The sequence below is a fragment of the Lipotes vexillifer genome, unplaced genomic scaffold (assembly GCF_000442215.2).
Source record: "Lipotes vexillifer unplaced genomic scaffold, Lipotes_vexillifer_v1.1 scaffold539, whole genome shotgun sequence".
Taxonomy (NCBI): Eukaryota; Metazoa; Chordata; class Mammalia; order Artiodactyla; family Lipotidae; genus Lipotes; species Lipotes vexillifer.
The window spans coordinates 216,101-239,714 of NW_006789542.1; the positions used below are offsets into that span (position 1 = coordinate 216,101).

The 23,614-nt window shown below is 39.3% G+C and overlaps 1 protein-coding gene across 2 annotated transcripts in view; it reads right to left on the minus strand.

Moving 5' to 3' along the window:
* OXSR1 (oxidative stress responsive kinase 1) overlaps nucleotides 1–23,614 on the minus strand; it is a 101,984-nt gene that overhangs the window by 35,649 nt on the left and 42,721 nt on the right. For both annotated transcript variants that reach the window (XM_007462687.1, XM_007462688.1), the window contains exon 5: nucleotides 9,020–9,075. In XM_007462687.1, coding sequence (XP_007462749.1) covers nucleotides 9,020–9,075 — 56 coding nt within the window. The remainder of the gene's footprint in view (nucleotides 1–9,019; nucleotides 9,076–23,614) is intronic.

Below are 23,614 nucleotides of genomic sequence, written 5' to 3' on the forward strand. Positions count from 1 at the left end.
CTCTTTCCCACAACAGCTGTAACCGTTTTACGTTCCTGCCAATAGTGAACAAGGATTCAGATTTCTCCACATCCTTGTTATTTTCCATTTTTTGATAACAGCCATCCTAATGGGTTAGTATCTCCTTTTAGTTTTGACTTGCATTCTTCCCTGATGATTAGTGATACTGAGCATCTTTTCATGTGCTTTCTGGACATTGGAATATCTTCTTTGGAGAAATGTCTATTAAATTTTAAAATTGATTTTTTGTTGTTGTTAAGTTTTAAGAGTTCTCTATATATTCTGGATATTATAAATCTCTTACCAGATACATGACTTGCAAATCTTTTCTCCCATTTTGTGGGTTGCCTTCTTACTCTGTGGATAGTGTCTTTTAATACACAAAAATTTTAAATTTTCATGAAATCCAACTTGTCTATTTTTATTCTTTTGTTGCCTGTGCCTTTGGTGTCATATCTAAGAAATCACTGCTAAATTCAACATCATGAAACTTTTGCCCTATGTTTTCTTCTAAGAGTTTTATTGTTTTAGGTCATATATTTAGGTCCATTTTGATCCATTTTGAGTTAATTTTTGAATATAGTGTTAGCAAAGGGTCCAATTTCATTCTTTTGCATTGGGATATTCAGTTTTCCCAGCATCATTTGTTGAAAAGACTGTCCTTTCCCCCATTGAATAGCCTTGACACCCTTGTCGAAAATCATTTGACCATATGTACGAGGGTTTATTTCTGAGCTTTCTATTCTATTCCACTGGTCTCTATACCAATCTTTATGCCAATAACATACTGTTTATATTACTGTTGTTTTGTAGTAAGCTTTGAAAACAGGAAGTATGAGTCCTCCTGCTTTGTTCATTTTTTTTCAAGACTGTTTTGGCTATTTGAGGTTCTTTGAGATTCCATATGAATTTTAGGATTTTTTTTTTCTATTGCTGCAAAAAAAAATGTCATTGGGGTTTTGATAGGGATTGCACTGAATCTATAAATTACTTTGGGGAGTATTGACTTTTTAACAATAGTAAGTTTTCCAATCCATGAACAGGGGGGATGTGGTTCCATTCATTTACATCCTCTTTAATTTCTTTCAGCAATGTTTTATAGTTTTCATTGTACAAGTATTCTACCTCCTTGATTAAGTTAACTGCTAAGTATTTTATTCTTTTTGATGCTACTTGTAAATGGAATTGTTTTGTAATTTCTTTTTCAAATTGTTCACTGTTAGTGTAGAAAATGCAACTGATTTTTGTTAAAGATTACCATTTTATTTTTATTTATTTTAAAATATTTATTTATTTATTTTGGCTGTGCCAGGTCTTAGTTGCAGCATGTGGGAAATTCACTGTGGCATGCAGGATCTTTAATTGTGGCATGATGGCTTCTAAGTTGCAGTATGCAGACTCAGCTGCGGCATGTGGACTTCTTAGTTGCAGCATGAGAACTCTTAGTTGCAGCATGCGTGCGGGATCCAGTTCCCTGACCAGGGATTGAACCCAGGCCCCTGGCATTAGGAACGTGAAGTCTCACCCACTGGACCACCAGGGAAGTCCATGACTGATTCATGTCTGTTGACTTTGCATCCTACTTTACAAAATTCATTTATTAGTTCAAATAGTTTTTTTTAAAAAAATATGTATTTATTTATTTATTTTATCTTTTGGCTGCGTTGGGTCCTAGTTGCGGCACATGGGATCTTTCGTTGCAGCACGTGGGATCTTTGTTGTGGCGTACGGGCTTCTCTCTAGTTGTGGCGTGCGGGCTCAGTAGTTGTGGCACATGGGCTCTCTAGTTGTGGCGTTCAGGCTCCAGAGCACGTGGGCTCTGTAATTGTGGCATGGGCTTAGTGGCCCCATGGCATGTGGGATTTTAGTTCCCCGACTAGGGATTGAGTCTGTGTCCCCTGCACTGGAAAGAGGATTCTTAACCACTAGACCACCAGGGAAGTCTCTCAAGTAGTTTTTTATGTAATGTTTAGGCTTTTCTACATATAAGATCATACAATCTGCAAACAGACATAAGTTTACCTCTTTCTAGTTTGAATGTCTTTGTATTTTTCTTGCCTAATTGTTCAATCTAGAACTTCCAGTACTGTGTTGAATAGAAGTGGCAAAAGCAGACATCCTTCCTGTGTTCCTGAACTCAGAGGAAAACCTTTCATCACTGAGTATGATGTTCACTGTAGGTTTTTCATATACGGCTTTTAGTATGTTGAGGAAGTTTCCTTCTGTTCCTACTTTGTTGCATGTTTCTATCATGAAAGGGTGTTAAATTTTCTCAAATGCTTGTTCTGCACTGAGATGATCAGGTGGGTTTTCTTTTTCTTTTTCTTTCTGTTAATGTCATGTATAACAATGATTTTCATATGCTGAATCATCCTTGCATTCCAAAGAAATCCTACTTGGCCATGGTATATGATCCATTTAATATGCTACTGAATTTGATTTGCTAGTTATTTTGCTGAAAATATCTACATCAAGTTCATAATGGGTACTAGTCTGTAGTATTCTTTTCTTGTTAGTGTCTTTGTCTGACTTTTGGCCTTGTTGAGGCATGTGAGCTTAGTAGTTGTGGCATGCTGGCTCAGTTGCCCTGCGGCATGTGGGATCTTAGTCCCCTGACCAGGGATCAGACCCACATTCCCTGAATTGTGAGGTGGATTCTTCAGCACTGAACCACCAGGGAAGCCCCTAGCTCTTCTTTAAATGTTTGATAGAATTCACCAGTGAAACCGTCGAGTCCAGGGCTTTTCTCTGTCAGAAAATTTTGATTACTGATTCAATCTCTGTGCTAGTTATAGGTCATTTCAGATTTTCTACTTCTTCATGATTTCATCTTGTTAGGTTTTGTGTTTCAAGGAATTTGTCCATCTAGGTTATCCAATTTGTTGGAGTACAATTGTTCATAATACCATCTTATAATCCTTTTAATCTGGGTGGAATTGGTAGTTATGTCCCCATTTTTGTTTCTGTTTTTTTTAATTTTTAAAAAATATTTATTTATTTATTTTACTTTTGGGTGCATTGGGTTTCAGCTGCAGCACGTGGGATCTTTGTTGGAATCTTCGTTGCGGCATATGGGATCCTCTGCCAGGGCACGTGGGCTCCTTGCTGTGGCACGAGGGCTCAGTAGTTGTAGCATGCAGCCTCTCTAGTTGTGGCCCGCATGCTCAGTAGTTGCAGCACGTGGGTCCAATTGCCCCATGGCATGTGGGATCCCAGTTCCCTGACCAGGGATCAAACCCACGTCCCCTGCACTGGAAGGCAGATTCTTAACCATCGGACCACCAGGGAAGTCCCTGTTTCTGATTTTAGTCATTTGAGTCTTCTTTCTTTTTTTCTTAGTCTACCTAAAGGTTTGTCAATTTTAGTGATCTTTTGGTTTCATTGATTCCCTCTATTGCTTTTCTATTCTCTATTTCCTTTTCTCAACTCTAAATTTTATTATTACCCTCTTTCTGCTAGCTTTGGGTTCAGTTTCTTCTTTTTCTAGTTCCTTAAGCTGTAAAGTTAGGTTGTTGATGTGCTAGTTCCTTAAACTGTAAAGTTAGGTTGTTGATGTGCTATCTTTCTTGTTAAAGAAAGCATCTAAAGCTATAAATCTGCCCCTTAGCAATGCTTTCGCTGTGTCCCCTGAGTTTTGGTATGGTTGTGATTTTGTTTTCATTCATCTCTAAGTATTTTCTAGTTTCCCTTGTGATGTCTTCCTTCATCCACTGGTTGTGAAAATGTGTGTTTAGTTTCCATAAATTTGTGAATTTTCCCATCCTCTGTTGCTGGTTTCTAGCTTTACCCCATTGTGGTCAGATGATATCACTTAATCTGTGGCCTAACATATGGTCTATCCTGGAAAATGTCTCTTGGGCACTTGAGAAGAATGTGTATGCTGTTCCTGTTGAGTAGAGTGTTCCATATTATGTCTGTTAGATCTAGAAGGTCAATGTGTTGTTTAAGTCCTCTATTTCCTTATCTTCTGTCTGTTCTACCCATTATTAAGAGTGGAGTACTGAAGTCTCCAACTATTATTATAGAGCTCTCTACTGTTTCCTTCAGTATTGTAGAGGTATCTACAGTACCCTTCACTTCTGTCATTTTTTGCTTCATATATTTTGCTGTTATGTTAATAGGCGCATGTATTTAACCTTTTATTAATATGTAATGTACTTCCTTAAATCAGACAGAGAAAGAGAAATATTGTATGATATCCCTTATATGCGGAATCTAAAAAGAAATGACCCAAATGAACTTACAAAACAGAAACAAGACTCACAGACTTAGAGAATGAACTTATGGTTACCGGGGGGGAAAGGGAGAGTTAGGGAGTTTGGGATGGACATGTACACACTGCTATATTTAAAACGGATAACCAACAAGGACCTACTGTATAGCACAGGGAACTCTGCTCAATGTTATGTGGCAGCCTGGATGGAAGGGGAACTTAGGGGAGACTGGATACATGTATATGTATGGCTGAGTCACTTTGCTGTGTACCTGAAACTATCACAACATTGTTAACTGGCTATACTCCAATATAAAATAAAAAGTTAAAAAAAATATGTAATGTACTTCTTTGTCTCTTGTAACCTTTTTTTTTTTAAACTGGAGTATAGTTGCTTTACACTGCTGTGTCAGTTTCTGCTGTACAGCAAAGTGAATCAGCCATACATATATATATATATATCCCCTTTTTAGGATTTCCTTCCCATTTAGGTCACCATAGAGCACCAAGTAGAGTTCCCTGTGCTATACAGTGGGTTCTCATTAGTTATCTATTTTACACATACTAGTGTATATATGTCAATCGCAATCTTCCAATTCAACCCCCCCACATCCTGGTAACCTTTTTTGACTTAGTCTATTTTGTCTGATATTAGAGTAGCCACCTCTGCTCTCTTTTAGTTAGTTACTATTTGCATAGAATACATTTTTCCATCCTTTCACTTTCAATCTATTTCCATCCTTTCACTTTCAATCTATTTTCCATCCTTTCACTTTCAATCTATTTCAATCTATTTGGATCTAAAGTGACTTGCTTATAGATAGCATATAATTGGATCATGTTTTTATCCATCCTGTCAATCTCTGTCTTTAATTGGACAGTTAATTCATTTACATTTAAAGCAATTATTGATTAAGGAGGGACTTACTTCTGTCATTGTGTTATTTTTTTCATATGACTTATAGCTTTTTGTTCCCTCATTTCCTATATTATTTATTTTGTGCTTAATTTTTTTGTTGTAAAATGCTTAATATTTTTTCTCATTTTCTTTTGTTTATACTCTACAGCTATTCTCTTTATGGTTACCATAGGGATTACATTTACCATGGTAAAGTTTTAACAATCTAATTTGAATTTACATCAGCTTAACTTCAATAACATACAAGAACTCTTCTCCTTTACAGCACTATTCTCACCTCTTTTGGTTGTCGTTGTCATCACAAAATTACATCTTAATAAACTGTGTGCTCAAAAACATGAACTAATCATTCTTTTAAATGCATTAGTCTCTTAAATTATGTAGAAAAGAAGACTTGGAGTTACAAACCAATACCAAGTAATACCAAGTTTTAGACCAATAACTGTTTTTAGTAATGTATCAGTCTCTTAAATTATGCAGAAAACAAAAAGTGCAGTTACAAACCATTGTTACAATAATACTAGCTTTTATACATCCCCATGTATTTACCTTTACTGAGATCTATATTTCTTCATACTGCTTGCAGTTACTGTCTAGGGTCCTCTGATTTTACCTTGCAAGACTCCCTTGAGCATTTCTTACAGGGCAGGTCTATTCCCTCAGCTTTTATTTATCTGGAAATGTCTTAATTTCGCCCTCATTTTTGAAAAACAGTTTTACTGGATATATGATTCTTGGTTGACACTTTTTCTTTCAGCACTTTGAATATATTGTCTCTCTGCCTTCTGGCCTCCAAAGTTTCTGATGAGAAATCTGCTGACAACCTTATTTAGGACCCTTGTATGTGATGAGTCACTTTTCTCTTGCTGTTTTCAAAATTCTTTGTCTTTGCCTTTTATAAGTTTGATTATAATGTGAGTCTGTGTGTCTCTCAGAGTTCACCTTAGTTGGAGATCACTGAGCTTCTTAGATGTTTATATTCATGTCTTTCATCAAATTTGAGATGTTTCCAGCCATTATTTCTTCAAATATTCTCTCTGCCCCTTTCTTCTCCTTCCAGGCCTCCCACAGTGTGTATGCTGGTCTGCTTAATGGTATCCAAACAGGTCCCTCAGGCTCTATTCACTTTTCTTCAATCATTTTCCTTTCTGTTCCTTAGACTTGATAATTTCCATTTTTCTATCTTCAAGTTCACCAATTATTTCTTCTGCCAGCTCAAATCTGCATTTAAATCCTTCTAGTGAGTTTTTCATTTCACAATACAAGTTACTGTAGCTCCAGAATTTCTTTTTGGTTTCTTTTGTGGTTTTCTCTCCTTATTTTTAGATTTTATTCACACATCATTGTTTTGAGTTTTTCCGTATCTTCCTTTAATTCTCTGAACATTTTAAGATGGTTGTTTTAAAGTCTTTGTCTAGTAGATCTGCCATCAGGCCTTTTCCAGTGATAGTTTCTGTTCGTTTATTTATTTCCTTTGAATAGGCCATACCTTCCTGTTTCACTGAGTGCTCTGTGATTTTTTTGTTGCTGTTGAAGACTGGACATTTGAATCTAATAAGGTGGTAATGCTGGAAATCAGATTCTCCCCCTTTCCTGGGGTTTGCTGATTTTTGTTATTTTTTTTGTTTTTTGGGGGTTGTGGTGGGCTGTATCTGTGCTAAGCATCAGCCTGAAATGTAAAGTTAAGATCTTCTCAGATCTTTTCTGCACCTTTTCCTGGGAATGAACATTCACTTTCCAATTTTCCCTGCAAATGTAGTTTTGTTTTTTGTTTTGTTTTTTTTTGGACATGCCACATGGCTTGTGGGATCTTAGTTCCCCGACCAGGGAATCAAACCCAGGCCCTCAGCAGTGAAAGCACAGAGTCCTAACCACTGGACTGCCAGGAAAGTCTCTATAGTTTTGTTTTGTTTTGTTTTCCCCTGTACTTGTTTTCTGATGTCCTAGTCTTTAAAGTCTGGCTCCAAAAAGGGCAAGAAGAGAAGAGAAGGGAAGGAAAAAAGGCTATGGCCTGTTAAAGTCCCTTGGAAATCACCTGGAAGGGAGGAGCTGCAACAACAATGGCTGCCTGTCTCTTTGTACCTCTGTGATCAGAAGCAATCAGTAATCAGAGCATATGCTGGATATTTGGAGGACAGGATCTTTTCTGCCACCATGGTTTCTGCAAGCTGCTCCAAAAACATGTGCATAGCTGCCTGCCAGGTGGCTGATAAGTGAGGAGTGAGCAGCTCTGAAATTAACTGTAATTTACCTTCCAAGTCTTGCCCTAGAATTTTCAAGCAATCAGTGGAATGCAGAATTCCAACATTAGACAAATTCTGCCAATTCAATTGTTGTTTAGGTGGGGAGAAGATTCTTGGTGCTTCCTACTCTGCCATCTTCCCAGAATTCTCTCTTCTTTAGTTTCTTACCACTTGATTTTGCTTCTCTAAACAATACAGTATAATTATGCCTGGTTTTGAACTTATGTAAATGGAATCACAAGCTATATATTCTGACTAGCTTCATTCACTCTATATTTTTATAATTTATTTAATGCTTTTGCATACAGTTGTAGTTCTATTCATTTTCATCACTATATAGTATTCCAAAGTATAAATTAACTACAATTTACTTATCCATTTTACTAACAAAAGACCTGGGACTGTTTCAAACTTTCAGCGCTTATGAGCACTATGGCACACTGAAATATGAGTTTCTCTATGCCATACACCTAGAAGCTAAAGTCTCTGGGTATGCATATCTTCAACTTAATAAAGTGTTGGTACTGTTTATATTCCCACCATCAGAGGGTGAGATTCTCCCTTGCTTTACATCCACACTGATAACTAGTACTGTCAGATATGTTTGCTAGGTCAGTCAGTATAATGTGGTATCCCAATGTTATTTTACTTTGTATTTAATTGCTAACTAGTGAGGTTGACCACCTTTTACTATATTTATGTTTTGATGTCATTTGAGATTATCGGATTTTTCCTTAATGAGTTCTTTGTATGTTCTAAATTTGAGCCCCTTGTCAAGTTATTCATGCTGCAAATATCTTCTCTGTGGTTTTGCTTTTTTACTCATTAATGGTGACAAACTGTTCTTCTTTCGATGAACAGTAGTTGCTAATTTTACAGGAGCCAAATTTATCAATTTTTTCTTTACGTTAGAACATGATATGGCTTGGTTAAAATATTCCCTTACCTGAGGACATGAAGATGTGTGCCTAAATTATCTTCTAAAGCTGAAGAAATAATTCAAGGTTTGGGTGGTTATTTTCCTCCTGCCAAACACCTGACTGTTCCAGCAGTGTGGGACCAAGTTGAGGTTTTTTTCTCAGATGATCTGCTTGATCTACAATCCTGCAGTTCAGCTATTCTGGAGTTTCACCCTGGTGGAGGGGGCATTTCACCAGGATAGCAACACTGGCAGGCCTTGGACTCCAATTCTTCTCTCTTTAGCTCTGAATCTGCCAAAAGTACACTTCCACCTCTCAGATGCCTCCTCCTAATTGGCAAATACCCCATTTCTCCCAGGACAGAAGCAGCTCTGTATCACCTCTCTGTAGCATATTTATTCTTAAACGCAATGAGGTTTCTTGACTACTTCTCCTTTAAAAGAAAGTAAAGAATGCTATGAAAACCCACAGATGACGACTTTAATGGGGATAAGGAGTAGATAATTGTAAGGTAATGAGTAATGGTCAGAAAATGCCTAAGACTGAAAATGAAGGATGAGTAGTGGAAGATATCTTGAGAGTCAGTAGGGATGTGTCAACATAGTATGTTTGACCAGAGAGGGTCCAGGGGTTAGAAGAGAAAACTGACTAAGAAAACATAACAGATAAGTAATGTGGTTCTATCAACCATTAAACCAAAATAAAAAGAAATACTAATCATTACCTGCAATCTGTACTGAGCCATCTTCTCCAAGAAGAATATTGCCAGCTTTCACATCTCTTTAAGAAAGAAAAAAATCACTTATTAAAAAACACCTATTCTTTGGGATCACATAATTTAAGCAGTTCACTATATTCACCACAACACTGTCAATATTTAAATGTTCTATTTTGCATTAAAGGGTATTAAGGCCAATAGTAGAATTTAAAAAATTGTAGTCACTTGTACTAGAATCCAAACATTGTAAACAATAACATATAGCTTTTTACTATTAAATTTGGAAAATCTGAGGTTATTAAATACTCAATTGAGATAATAGTGGCCAAAGAACGTGACCCTCACTTACTATCACCTTATCTACTTTTTAAAATACAATGATTTTTTTCTACACCCTAATATATGATCAAAAATTTTAAATGGTATGAGGTTGAAAACAGGGACTATTCTATGCCTGTAGCATAAATACATGATGGAAATTATTCAAACATCTCTATATTCTTATTAGTAACTATATATAACAACTCAAGTAATACATGAACACATTCCTGCTATAAAAACCTAAACAATACTGAAAAGGCCAAAGTTCATTTTAACCACTGTTCTCAAGTCTAGTATTATTCTCTCCAAAGTTTTCAACCATTATCAGTCTAGTTAACAGAATATGTTCCTGTGACATATCTGGGCTTTTCTTCCAACATAAATGATACTGTACCATCCCTTCAAATCTACAACTTGTTTTTCTCATGCAATAATGTGTCAGTAATATCTAGCAAAATTTACAATCCTTAATTCCTGAGTAATCCACTTCTTTGATAACCTAGAGAAACTCTCACAATGTTCACAGAATGTACAAGGGGATTGTCTACAGAATTGTTTGTAATAACAAACCAAAAATGGTAGCAACCTAGAAAGCCAACAATAGCAAAAAGATTAAATTAATTCTGTTACATCCATGAAATGGATTAAGGTCAATCAACATGTCATGCCCTCTAATACATAATACATACTGCTAAGTGAACAAATCAAATAGGACAGTGCATTTTGTATGCCACCATTAATGTTACACACACACAAACACACACACCCCTTTCCATACACAGAGAGCAATGAATTTATTTCCTTTAGTGGAGAGGAGTGGGATCAGAGTCTTGTGGGAATTGACTCACCTATTTGTTTCATAATTAAAAATAAATATAATTAAATAAAAGAGAGCCAGGCCTTGAAGCTAGACAAAAAAGAAAAGCAAGGCTAGCTCATGGAAGAAGACCCTGTTTGTCAGGAAAAAGAACCAGTGAAAGGACACTTCATCTCTTCCTTGTCCCTGTCTTCTTTCCCCTATCCTTAGCTGTAACCATTCCTTAGTAAACAATGAACAACTGTTTCACAACTGTGTGTAGCAACGTCACCATACCAAGAGTATACAATACCTTTCCTGAATATATACTGAATCATTCGGAAATCATGTTACTGAGTATTTTTTTCTGCTTATAAATCCAAGCAATTTATAGGACCTTTCCCAGAGGCTGACTTAGAATGGAGGTTGGCTCACTTTGCCCTACAAACCTGAAGTCTACACCATGAACAGCAGAGAACTGAGGATATTTCCTTCCCTTGGTGACAAGACCATTCAACTAAGGCAACCATGAACCTTCAACTCCTTTTTCTGAGCTCATCTGGAATGATATCTAAAACTTAACAGAAAAAACAATGTATAATTTAGTCACTTCCTCCTCTGTGTTTCTGCAGCAGGCTGTAATGTTAGTACAGATCATAAAAATATAATCTTTCTCATTTCACCATGAGTCATATCTTAGTACATTTCTATATCATCTGCACTTACTATTATAATTAGTGCATAGGGGGCATCTCCCAGATACTCATCAAATAGATTTAAATAACTAAATAGAAGACAACCTGCCTTAAATCTTCTTATGGAGATAAGTGAATCATTAAATCAATCCATCCATCCAACTAAACACTAAAATAAAAATTGATTGTTTCTGAAGAGATATGGAGTAGTAAATCAATCAATCCAGCTAAATACAAAAATAGAATTGTTCCCTCCTGCCATCCCACCTCCCAACTCCCACCTCCTATCCATCTAAATAGGGGAGCAGTTAAACTATGGTATATCTATATAATGAAATACTACGAATACTAACAAATATATATGTAAATATGGAACAATCTCCAAATATATTAAGTGAAATAACAATACTACATACAGCATGTTGCCATTTTTTTTTTAAGCAGGAGGGAGATATATACAGTATGTTTATATTGCCAAAAAAATCTCTCTCAAAGTAATCACAAGAAAATGGCAAGAAGTGGTTCCCTTTAGACCAGGGTACTAGAGGTTCAGTGAAGGAAGGAGATTTTTTCTTTTTTTAAATGCTTTATTATATTTACTTATTGTTTGTTTGTTTGTTTATTTATTTGTTTATTTATTCATGCCTGCCTTGGGTCTTTGTTGCTGTGAGCAGGCTTTCTCTAGTTACGGCAAGCGGGCGCTACTCTTCGTCGTGGTGCGCGGGCTTCTCATTGTGGTGGCTTTTCTTGTTGCAGAGCACAGGCTCTAGGTGCGCGGGCTTCAGTAGTTGTGGCACGCAGGCTAAGTAGTTGTGGCTGACAGGCTCTAGAGCTCAGGCTCAGCAGTTGTGGTGCACAGGCTTAGTTGCTCTGTGGCATGTGGGATCCTCCTGGACCAGAGCTCAAACCCACGTCCCCTGCCTTGGCAGGCTGATTCTTAACCACTGAGCCACCAGAGAAGTCCCTAAAATGCTTTATTTTTTTTAGAACAGTTGTAGATTTACATAAAAATTGAGAAGATAGTGCAGAGGAGTTCCCATACACCTGTCACGCAGTTTCCCCTATTATTAACATGACACATTAAATGGTTCTGTTGCCACAGTAGTGAACTAGTATTGATGCATTACTATTAACTAAGGTCTACAATTTATTCAAATATTTTAGTTTTAACCTAATGTCCTTTTTCTTTCCCAGGATACCATGTTCCATTTAGTTGTCATGTCTTCTTAGGGGCTTCTCTTGTCTGTGACAGTTAATCTTTGACTTTCCTTGTTTTTAATGACCTTGACAGTTTTGAGGAGTAACGGTCCAGTATTTTGTAGGATGCCCCTCTATTGGAATTTGTATGATGTTTTCCTCACGATTAAACTGTTGTTATGAGTTTTGGGAAGGAAAATCACAGAAGTCAAGTGCCATTTTCATCACATCATATCAAGAGTACATAGTTATCACCATGTTTTAGCACAGTTGATATGGTGAAGACTTGTTGTTTTATCATATACCATTTGTACCATTTGAATTTCTAAGCCTATATTTGCATTACCCATTCAAATAATGTTTTCTAAGCTTTTGTCTTAAGTGAAGAAACAGTAATCCATTTTCAGTAGAACCTACACTTTGGGTGACTACTTTTCCTGATCAATTCCCCAGATAATCAATTCATGTTTCCCTTTTCAAACCAAAAGTGCAAAATATAGAACAGTTTCCAAGAGTAAAAGCAGAGGAAGATCATGAAGCTAAATGGCTCACTGGACAATTAAACACACCACAGTCTGTCCTCACACACAACAGGGCAAATGACCTTTCAAGGAAAAGATTTGTAACTAAATCTCTGGAAATCAATGTAATAGTCCTTAACTGAAGAACCTTTGTTACCTGCCTCAAAGGATATCAAGCAACCCAACAGCCCCAACAGTTAAATCCTCCAACCACTCTTAAATAGCAAGAACAGTGAGTGTTGTTTTTCACAGCTTGATGCCATTTCTCACAAGTCACTATTGCACCAAAGTTACAGATTCCTTTTAAAATTAAAAGGAATATCATAGACATACTTGACTTCCTCATTAGTACAGAACACAAGTTTCTCCCCATCACATTTTTTAAAAAATTTATTTACTTTTAGTAAATAAATGTATTTACTAAAATTTAAAATTTACTTCATTTACTAAATGAAGACCCTGTATTGGGTCTTCATTGCTGTGCGTGGGCTTTCTCTAGTTGCGGCGAGCGGGCTTCTCATTGCGGTGGCTTCTCTTGTTGCAGAGCACGGGCTCTAGGTGCACAGGCTTCAGTAGTTGTGGCACATGGGCTCAGCAGTTGTGGCTCGTGGGCTCTAGAGCACAGGCTTGGTAGTTGTGGTGCACCGATCGAACCCGTGTCCCTGCATTGGCAGGTGGATTCTTAACCACTGTGCCACCAGGGATCGAACCCATGTCCCTGCATTGGCAGGCGGATTCTCAACCACTGCGCCACCAGGGAAGCCCCCCATTACATTTTTATGACTCATCAATAGGCACAGTTTATGGAAAACATGAAAAAGACCAAGAGAAGAAATGAATCAAGACAAAAGCTGGAAAATACACTACATTTAGGCATCTTAAACTGACTAAATATCTACCATTTCTGTTAAAGCTAACCTCTTTAAATGGGAAATATATTTGGGTACGTAGATACAGAGAGAAAAGTGTAAGTCTAATTTAGAGACCTGTTCACCCTAGTCAAAACCTCTAAAGCCTGGGGAGTCAAGGAGAAAACACAGTAGAAACACAGTAAAATTATTTGACCTAATCCACCAGACTGACACAAATCTACCTGAAATAACAATTGGACTCTAAAGATATGAGAAGTAACAAAACCTACTAAAAACATCCATCTCTGTTTCCCAGTAAAACAACTTTATCCCCACGTTCTCCTGTTGAAATCTCAGTGCATCTTGGCTGAAGTGTAAGTAGGGTACTTAGCCTTGGCTGCATATTAGGATCTCTTGGGGAACCTTCAGAAGTCCCAATGCCAAGGCCTCATCATAGACCAGTTAAATGAATTTCTGGCAGTGGATCCAGGAACTGGTACTTACTAAAGTTTCCCAGGTGATTCCAATATGAAGCCAACATTGAGGTTCTCTGATTTTATGTGTAAAAGAATTTCCATTCCAGCAACATGGCAGAGACTTTCATCATTTACTACCCAGGCCTTGGCCCCAAGATACACCATTCCCCTTCTCCAAACACAAAGAAATGCTGGATTAATTAGGGGGGGAAACTGCCACATAAATGAACATGAAATAAAGAAAAGGAAATCTTCAATCTTCAGAAATGAAAAGGACACTTAAGAGCAGAGCAGTAAGCCTTGGGAGACAGAACAGAGATACTCCACCAAATAGCTAGGGAGCTCAGGCTTTAAAATCCACCCATAAACAGAAAACATGGCATTGGGCTAGCTTAAGGTTGAGAAAGAGAACTGAGACCCCTCATAAACCTAGGACCCTGGGAAGACTGAGCCACAATGAAACATATACTTGCCAAAGGCAAGCCAGTAAAGCCATATTAAAATAAGACCTAACTGTCTTTAATACAAAAGCATTTCTAGGAATAAAAAGCATCATTATATAACAACAACAACAAAAAGGGAACAATTTACCAAGAAGATAACAATCCTGAACCTGTATGTACCTATAAAATATCTTTCAATCACAGAGGACTATAGTTCAAAGGGGTCATTAGTGTTGTAGGGCTAACTTCAGCTACTTCTGGCCTCCACTGTTCTGATGTGAAATCAACTCCTAATCATACCGATGCTCTGTCTTAGTCTGTTCAGGCTGCTATAACAAAAATACCAGACTGGGTAACTTAAACAACCAACATTTATTTCTCACAGTTCTGGAGGCTGGAAAGTCCAAGATCAAAGCAGGGGCAGATTTGGTGCCTGGTGAGGAGCTGCTTCCCTGTTCATAGGTGACCACCTTTTCACTGTATCTTCACAAGGCAGAAGGGGCAAGGGAGTTCTCTGGGGTCTCTCTCTTTTTTTCTTTTGCGGTACGCGGGCCTCTCACTGTTGTGGCCTCTCCCATTGTGGAGCACAGGCTCCGGACGCGCAGGCTCAGCAGCCATGGCTCACGGGCCTAGCCGTTTCGCGGCATGTGGGATCTTCACGTACTGGGGCACGAACCCGTGTCCCCTGCATTGGCAGGCGGACTCTCAACCACTGTGCCACCAGGGAAGCCCTCTGGGGTCTCTTTCATAAGGACACTAATACCATTCATGTGGGCTCTACCCTCATGACCTATGTACCTCCCAAAGGCTCCACCTCCAAATACCACCACACTGAGGATTAGGTTTCAACATACGAATTCTGAGGGGACACAAACGTTCAGTCTATAGCACGCCCCCTACATGATAAATTGTTTTTCTCTTGTTGCCTTCAAGATATTCTGTTTGTGTTTAGGTTTCAATAGTGTGACTATGATGTGTCTAGGTATAGATCTCTTTGTGTTTATCTTAATTGTGGTTCGTTAAGCTTCTTAAATTTGTAGATTAATGTTTTTCCTCAAATTTGGAAGTGTTAGGTCACTATTTCCTTCAATATTTTTTTGTCCCTTTTACTCATTTAGCTAAATGAGAGCTGACAGATTTAACAAAGTAGATGTTACAGTCATACAAAATTGAGCACAGATTGAATTTGTGCCTGAACTTGATGTAAGTCAATTTGATTGCTTTCTAAAAAAGACAGTGGGGCTTCCCTGGTGGCGCAGTGTTTGAGAGTCCGCCTGGCGATGCAGGGCACATGGGTTCATGCCCCGGTCCAGGAAGATCCCACATGCCGCGGAGCGGCTAGGCCCGTGAGCCATGGCCGCTGAGCCTGCGCGTCCGGAGCCTGTGCTCCGCAACGGGAAAAGCCACAACAGTGAGAGGCCTGCCTATTGCAAAAAAGAAAAAGAAAAAAAAAGACAGTGGACTTGACGTGTATTTCAGTGTGTATTTTGGGTTAATTTTACCATTGACTATATAAAGTGCATATGTAAAGGTTTAGGGAAAAGAATATACTTCTCTATCCATGTTCTGAAGTGAGGACTTTGATTTTTAAAAACAGAGATACGGATATATTAAATAAGACAACAATTGCATATTTAAAGAATAATAATTCAGTGGAAGATCTAAATTCTATTGAGTTAGTAACTAAAAACTATAATTGATATTTAAACCCAGCATGATATGTATGCCCAGCATCACTGATTAGCACAATATTTCCTAGAAGACTTTGGAAGTAGACTGCTAAATTCAGATCCCAGCTCTGTCACTAGCTGGGTGACCTTTGGCAAGTTACTTAGCTCTCTTTGCCTTGGTTTCCTCATCTGTAAAATAGGAATAATAATAGTACCAGGGGCTTCCCTGGTGGCACCATGGTTAAGAATCCACCTGCCAATGCAGGGGACATGGGTTTGAGCTCTGGTCCAGGAGGATCCCATGTGCCGCGGAGCAACTAAGCCCGTGTGCCACAGCTACTGAGCCTGTGCTCTAGAGCCCGTGAGCCACAACTACTGAGCTTGTGTGCCACAACTACTGAAGCCCATGTGCCTAGAACCTGTGGTCCACACAAAGAGGAGCCACTGCAGTAAGAAGCAGGCGCACGGCAACAAAGAGTAGGCCTTGCTCACCGCAACTAGAGAGAAAGCCCATGCGCAGCAATGAAGACCCAACGCAGCCAAAAATTAATTAATTAAAAAAATAGTACCAACTCATAAAATAATTGTGAAGATTAAATCAGGTTAAGGTAGAAAATACACTTAGAAAAGTATTTAGGGACTTCCCTGGCGGTCCAGTGTCTAAGACTCCATGCTCCCAATGCAGGGGGCCCGGGATCGATCCCTGGTCAGGGAACTAGACCCCATATGCTGCAACTAAGAGTTCACATGCCACAACTAAGGCCCGGCGCAGCCAAATAATAAATACTGGAAAAAAAAAAAAAAGTATTTAGCACACAAGTTGCAGTGAATGCTAGCTGTCATTATTATCTACACCAGGGGTCAACATTTTCTTAAAGGGCCAGATAGTAAATAGGGTTTGTGGGGCAGATGATATCTGTCACCACTACTTTTTCTCTGTAGTGCTAAAATGTGCATGGCTGTGTTTTAAAAAAGAAACCTAAACAAACAAACAAACAAACAGGCATCAGGCTGCATTCATCCTGTGGGCCAGAGTCTGTCAATCACTGATGATCTATATGGTGGTAAAATAAATTTTTTTTCCTCTCACATGACAGTCTGGGCATGAGTGACATCAGTTCAGCATGGTAACTCCACAGAGTTGGTGATTCAGGTTCCTCATATTTTATTGCTCTACCATCTCTAAGTTCTTGCTGCACAGTCCAAGATGCCTTACTACCACATCCACATTTCAATGGAAGGAAGGAAAGGGCATAAAGAGGTTATGTCACTTTCTGTGAGCAGTGGTTCTCAGCGTATTTGGCAATGTCTAGAGATATTTTAGGTTGTCGCAATGGGCACTGGGGGCGGTGTGTACGTGTGTGCTACTGGCATGTAATAGGTAGAAGCCGGATATGCTGCTAGATCCGTTCTATAACGCACAGGATAGCCCCTGAAACAAAGAATTGCCCAGCCCAAAAGTCAGTGGTGCTGGGCCTGATAAAACCTGTTAAGGGAACACTATTGTTTTCATCACAGTGGCTAGAAACTAAATCACACAGTCAAATCTGGCCTGCATGGGAGGCTATGAAATGTTGCCTTTCCTCTGGATGTTCATGTGCCCAGTAAAAAATGTCTTTTTTCTTTTATTTCTAAAACAAGGGGAGACATATTAGGGGCCAATTAGCAGTCTATGGCATATGTCTTTCTAGAAGATTACTTGATGAACATGGAGTCAGAACTGAGGTATTAACTGAATTATGTTCATTGCTAGTATCAAGGTATGTATACACAGGGTTATCACCATTCAGAGGACAGGAATCCTGTTTTTCAGAGCACCTTTTCCCTTGACAGTGTGGGAAATAAATTCCTAAACATTTACCCTTTGGTCATGCCCCCTTTTCAGTCATTTGTTAACACATTATTTTAACTAGGTACAAAACAACTGATTAGGTACAATTTTAGATGAAAAATCCTATTGTCTTAAGAATATACTTTCAGTGTTTCCAAGATTTCTAGTTTACATGTTATTCCTTAGAATCAATTACTCTCTTTTATCCTCATAAAAAGAAAGTTTGGGGTTTCCCTGGTGGCGCAGTGGTTAAGAATCCACCTGCCAATGCAGGAGACACGGGTTTGAGCCCTCACAACTACTCAGCCTGTGCTCTAGAGCCCGCGTGCCTCAACTACTGAAGCCTGCACATCTGGAGCCCATGCTTCACGACAAGAGAAGCTACCACTCCCTGGTGGCGCAGCGGTTAAGAATCTGCCTGCCAATGCAGGGGACACGGGTTTGAGCCCTGATCTGGGAAGATCCCACATGCCGCAGAGCAACTAAGCCCATGCACCACAACTACTGAGCTACTGAGCCTGTGCTCTAGAGCCTGCAAGCCACAACTACTGAGCCCCTGTGCCAGAACTACTGAAGCCTGCGTGCCTAGAGCCCGTGCTCCGCAACAAGAGAAGCCACCGCAATGAGAAGCCCGTGCACAGCAACAAAGAGTAGCTCCAGCTCACTGCAACCAGAGAAAAGCCCGCGCACAGCAAAGAATACCCAATGCAGCCAAAACTAAAATAAATAAAGTAAAATAAAATAAAAATAAAAAGAAGCCACTGCAATGAGAAGCCCATACGCCGCAACAAAGAGTAGCCCCCACTCACCACAACTAGAGAAAGCCCGTGCACAGCAAGGAAGACCCAACACAGCCAAAAATAAAAATTAATTAATTAAAAAAAAAAAGTTTGGGGCTTCCCTGGTGGCGCAGTGGTTGAGAGTCCGCCTGCTGATGCAGGGGACACGGGTTCGTGCCCCGGTCCGGGAAAATCCCACATGCCGCGGAGCGTCTGGGCCCGTGAGCCATGGCTGCTGAGCCTGCACATCCGGAGCCTGTGCTCCGCAATGGGAGAGGCCACAACAGTGAGAGGCCTGCGTACCGAAAAAAAAAAAAAAAAGTTTGTTTCCTTTGTAAGACTTAAGCAGGTGGAAAAACTTAAACAACTGGAAAGAATTATTCACTTTTCCTAGAATGAGGTGCTTCTATAGATGAGTGATTTCACTTACTATACGCTGATTTTCTTTAAAAAGCTTCTACTCTCAGGGTAATCTAATCAAAAGTTTGTGTGTAGGGGGAGGGAATAACTTGTTTTTTTCCTCCATATTCTGATTACTCCTTAAAACCTCAGTTTTACAAATTGGTAGTCGTCTGATCTTTGATCAGTTACTTTTCTGGGCCTTTGCTTGTCTGTTTGCTGATGGATTAGGGTTAAGTAGGTGATTTTTTTTTAACTGAGGTATAAAATTGTAAGATATAAATAAATAAGATATATTGTAAGATAAATAAATTTGTAAGATATAAATAAAGCTGTAAGATATTTAAAGTGTACAATGTGATGGTTTGGTACACATATACACTGGGAAAGGATTAACTCCATAGAGTAACACATTTATCACCTCACATATTTACTTTTTTTTTGAGTACATTTAAATCCTACTCTCTTAGCAAACTGCAATAGTATGATACATTGTTATCCACTATAGTCAACATGATATACATGAAATCCTCAGACCTTATTCATCTTATAACTGAAAGTTTGTACTTTCACCAACCTCTCCCTGTTTCCCTCACCCACTCAGCCCCTGGCAACCACTTTTCTACTCTCTATTTCAAGGAATTTAACTGTGTGTGTGTGTGTGTGTGTGTGTGTGTGTGTGTGTGTTTTAAGATCCCACATATTAAGTGATACCATGCAGTATTTGTCTTTCTCTGTCTGGCTTAATTCACTTAGCGTAACATGCCCTCCAAGTTCATCCATGTTGTCACAAATGACAGGATTTCCTCCTTTTCATGGATGAATAAAGTCCATTGTACACGTGTTTGTGTGTGTGTGTGTGTGTGTGTGTATCACAATTTCTTTATCCATTCATCCATGACACACACTTAAGATTGTTTCCATATCTTGGCTATTGTGAATAATGCTGAATACGGGAGTACAGATATCTCTTTGAGATAATGACTTCATTTCTTCTGGACATATACAGCAATGCGATTTCTGGATCTTATTATAATTCTTTTTTTTTGGCTGTGCCACACGGCTTGTGGGATCCTAGCTGCCAGACCAGGGATCAAATCTGTGCCCCCTGCATTGGAAGTGCGGAGTCTTAACCACTAGACCACCAGGGAAGTCTCCCTGTAATTCTATTTTTAATTTCTTGAGGAACCTCCATACTGTTTCCACAGTGGCTGTACCAGTTTACACTCCCAACATCAGTACACAAGGGTTCCCTTTCTCCATATCCTTGCCAGCATCTGATATCTTGTCTTTTTGTTTTGTTTTGTTTTTTGGCTACACCACATGGCTTGTGGGATTTTAGTTCCCTGGCCAGGGACTGAACCCTGGCCCTTGGCAGTGAAAGCACGGAGTCCTAACCACTTAACCACCAGGGAATTGCCTGATATCTTATTTTTTTGATAATAGACATCCTAACAGGTGTGAGATGATATTTCATTGTCGTTTTGATTTCCATTTCCCCATTGGTTAGTGATGTTGATCACCTTTTTCACATGTATCTGTTGGCTACTTATATGTGCTCTTTGGAAAAATGTCTATTCAGGTCCTTTTCCCATTTTTTTTAATTGGGTTGTTTTTATTTTTTTGCCTCTGAGTTGTATGAGTTCCTCCTATTTTGGGGATGTTATCCCCTTATCAGACATGTGGTTTGCGAATATTTACTCCTATTTAGTAGGTTGACTTTTTACTTTTTTGATGGTTTCCTTTGCTGTGCAGAAGCTTTTTAGTTTGATGTGGTCTAATTTTTAAAGTTTTTGCTTTTGTTGCCTTTGCTATTGGTGTCAAATCCAAAAAATCATTGCCAAGACCAATGTCAAGGATATGTTTTCTTCTAGGAGTTTTATACTTTCATGTCATAAGTTCATGTCTTTAATCTATTTTGAGTTGATTCCTCTGTATGGTATAAGATAGAGGTCCAGTATCATTGTATGACGTTTGTTGTGGGCTTATCATAAATGGCCTTTATTATGTTATTCCCTCTATTCCCAGTTTGTCAAGAGTTTTCATTATGAAAGGATGTTGAATTTTGTCAAAAGCTTTTTCTGCATTTATTGAGATGACCATGATTTTATTGTTCATTTTGTTAAAGTGGTGTATCATAGTGATTGATTGATTTGCAGATGTTGGACCACCCTTGCATCCCTGGAATAAATCCCACTTAATCATGCTGTATGATCCTCTTAACATACTGTTGAATTTTGTTTGCTAACATTTTGTTGAAGATCTCTGTGTATACGTTTATCAAGGATACTGGCCTGTAATTTTCTTTTCTTGTAGTGTCCTTGTCTGGCTTTGGTATCAGGGTAATGCTGGCCTTGTAAAATGAGTTTGTAATGTTTCCTCCTCTTCTAGTTTTTGGAAGAGTTTGAGAAGGATTATTATAAGTTCCCCTTTAAATATTTGGTAAAATTCACCAGTGAAGCCATCAGTCCTGAATTTTTGTTGGGAGGTTTTTGATTACTGAATTGATCTCCTTAGTAGTAATTGGTCTGTTTAGATTTTCTATTTCTTCATGATTCAGTCTTAGTAGATTGTATGTTTCTAGGAATTTATCCATTTCTTCTAGGTTGTACAATTTGTTGGCATATAATTGTTCATAGTAGTCTCTTATGATCCCTTATACTTCTGTGGTATCAGCCGTAATGTCTCCTCTTTCATTTCTGAATTTAATTTATTTGAGTACTCTCTCTTTTTCTCTTGGTGAGTCTAGCTAACAATTTGTCTATTTATCTTTTTAAGAAACCAGTTCTTAAAAACTGGTTTCATTGATCTTTTCAACTGTCTTTTTAGTCTGTATTTCATATATTTCCACTGTAATGTTTTAATTTAACTTCCTTCTGCTAACTCTGGGCTCAGTCTATTCTTATTTTTGTAGTTCGTTAAAAGTAGGTGATTTTAAATGTTATATCTTGTTGTGTTCTTCCATTCTTTTTCAGCTTTCTTTGGTTTTAATTGAGCTTTTTTTTTTTTTTTTTTTTTTTTTTTTCCCAGTCGGCGGGCCTCTCACTGCTGTGGCCTCTCCCGTTGCGGAGCACAGGCTCCAGACGCGCAGGCTCAGCAGCCATGGCTCACGGGCCCAGCCGCTCCGCAGCATGTGGGATCTTCCCAGACCGGGGCACGAACCCGTGTCCCCTGCATTGGCAGGCGGACTCCCAACCACTGCGCCACCAGGGAAGCCCTAATTGAGCATTTTATATGATTCTATTTTTCTCTCCTCTCTTAGTGTATTAATTCTTTTTTTCCTTTTTTAGTGGTTGCCCTAGAGTTTGCTCTACACATTTACAACTAATCCAAGGCCACTTTTACATAGCACTATACCACTTCCCTGAGTTTTCTTTCAATCTCATATATCCTGGACTGGGTATTACAGTCTTGCAACCCAGAACTGTCAATTGGCATACACCAAAAAAAGAAAAAAAAGGAAGAAGAAGCTCTAAGCCTGCTCTCTGTGGCCAAAGGATCAGGAAAGGGGCAGCACAGCTCAGACCTAGCAGGGACCCCATCCCTGACTACATAGCTGGAATGGAAGGCTGACTGACTAGGCCAGAACCAGAGGTGCCAATGAAGACCAGAGAGGAAACTCCATTGCCCAATCCACATCTAGTGCAGCAGGTAGGCCCATGCTGCCTACACTAGCACCACCGATAGGCCCAGCCAATATCTCCCATTCTTCCACCTAGCAGCAGAAAGTGACCCAGGTCTGGCACCTGTTGGTCCTCTACACCAGGGGTCCCCATTCCCCAGGGTCGCAGACCGTTACTGGGCCGTGGCCTGTTCTAAACCATTCCCCCACCCCCACCCCAGTGTGTGGAAAATTTGTCTTCCATGAAACCAGTCCCTGGTGTTAAAAAGTTTGGGGACCGCTGCTCTACACAGTGGCAAAGGATAACCCAGACCCAGTGTCTCCCAACTCCCCACTCAGTAGCAAAAGGTGGCCCAGAAAAGTGCCTTTCATGTCCACAGGCAATACCACAGAATGAGTGGGAGCCCAATTGCGGCCAGGTGGCCTGGCCCACAGGGTGAGCCCAAGAAGTGCTCACAGACCCACAGGCACAGCCACTATCTCCCACCTTCCACCTAGCAGCACCAGGCCTGGGGAAGGGCACTCTACTCCAATGGGTGGCATCAGTAGGGATTGAGAAGAGAGCCCCAGCAGTGCCACAGGAACAAAACAAACCAGAACAACACTGCAAGGGCTCTAAAAAATCTGGGCAATTGCCTGCTAAAACATATTATACCACTATATTATTATTTTAATAGGATCAAGAGTCTCCTAACATAACATCCAAAACATCCATGATAAAATTAAAAAAAAAATCATTCAACATACCAAGAACCAGGAAAAACTTCAAAAAGAAAAGACAACTAAATGATGTTAACATGGGCTTCCCTGGTGGTGCAGTGGTTGAGAGTCCACCTGCCGATGCAGGGGACACAGGTTCATGCCCTGGTCCAGGAAGATTCCACATGCCGTGGAGCGGCTGCGCCCGTGAGCCATAGCCGCTGAGCCTGCACGTCCGGAGCCTGTTGCTCCGCAACGGGAGAGGCCACAACAGTGAGAGGCCCGCATACCACAAAAAAAA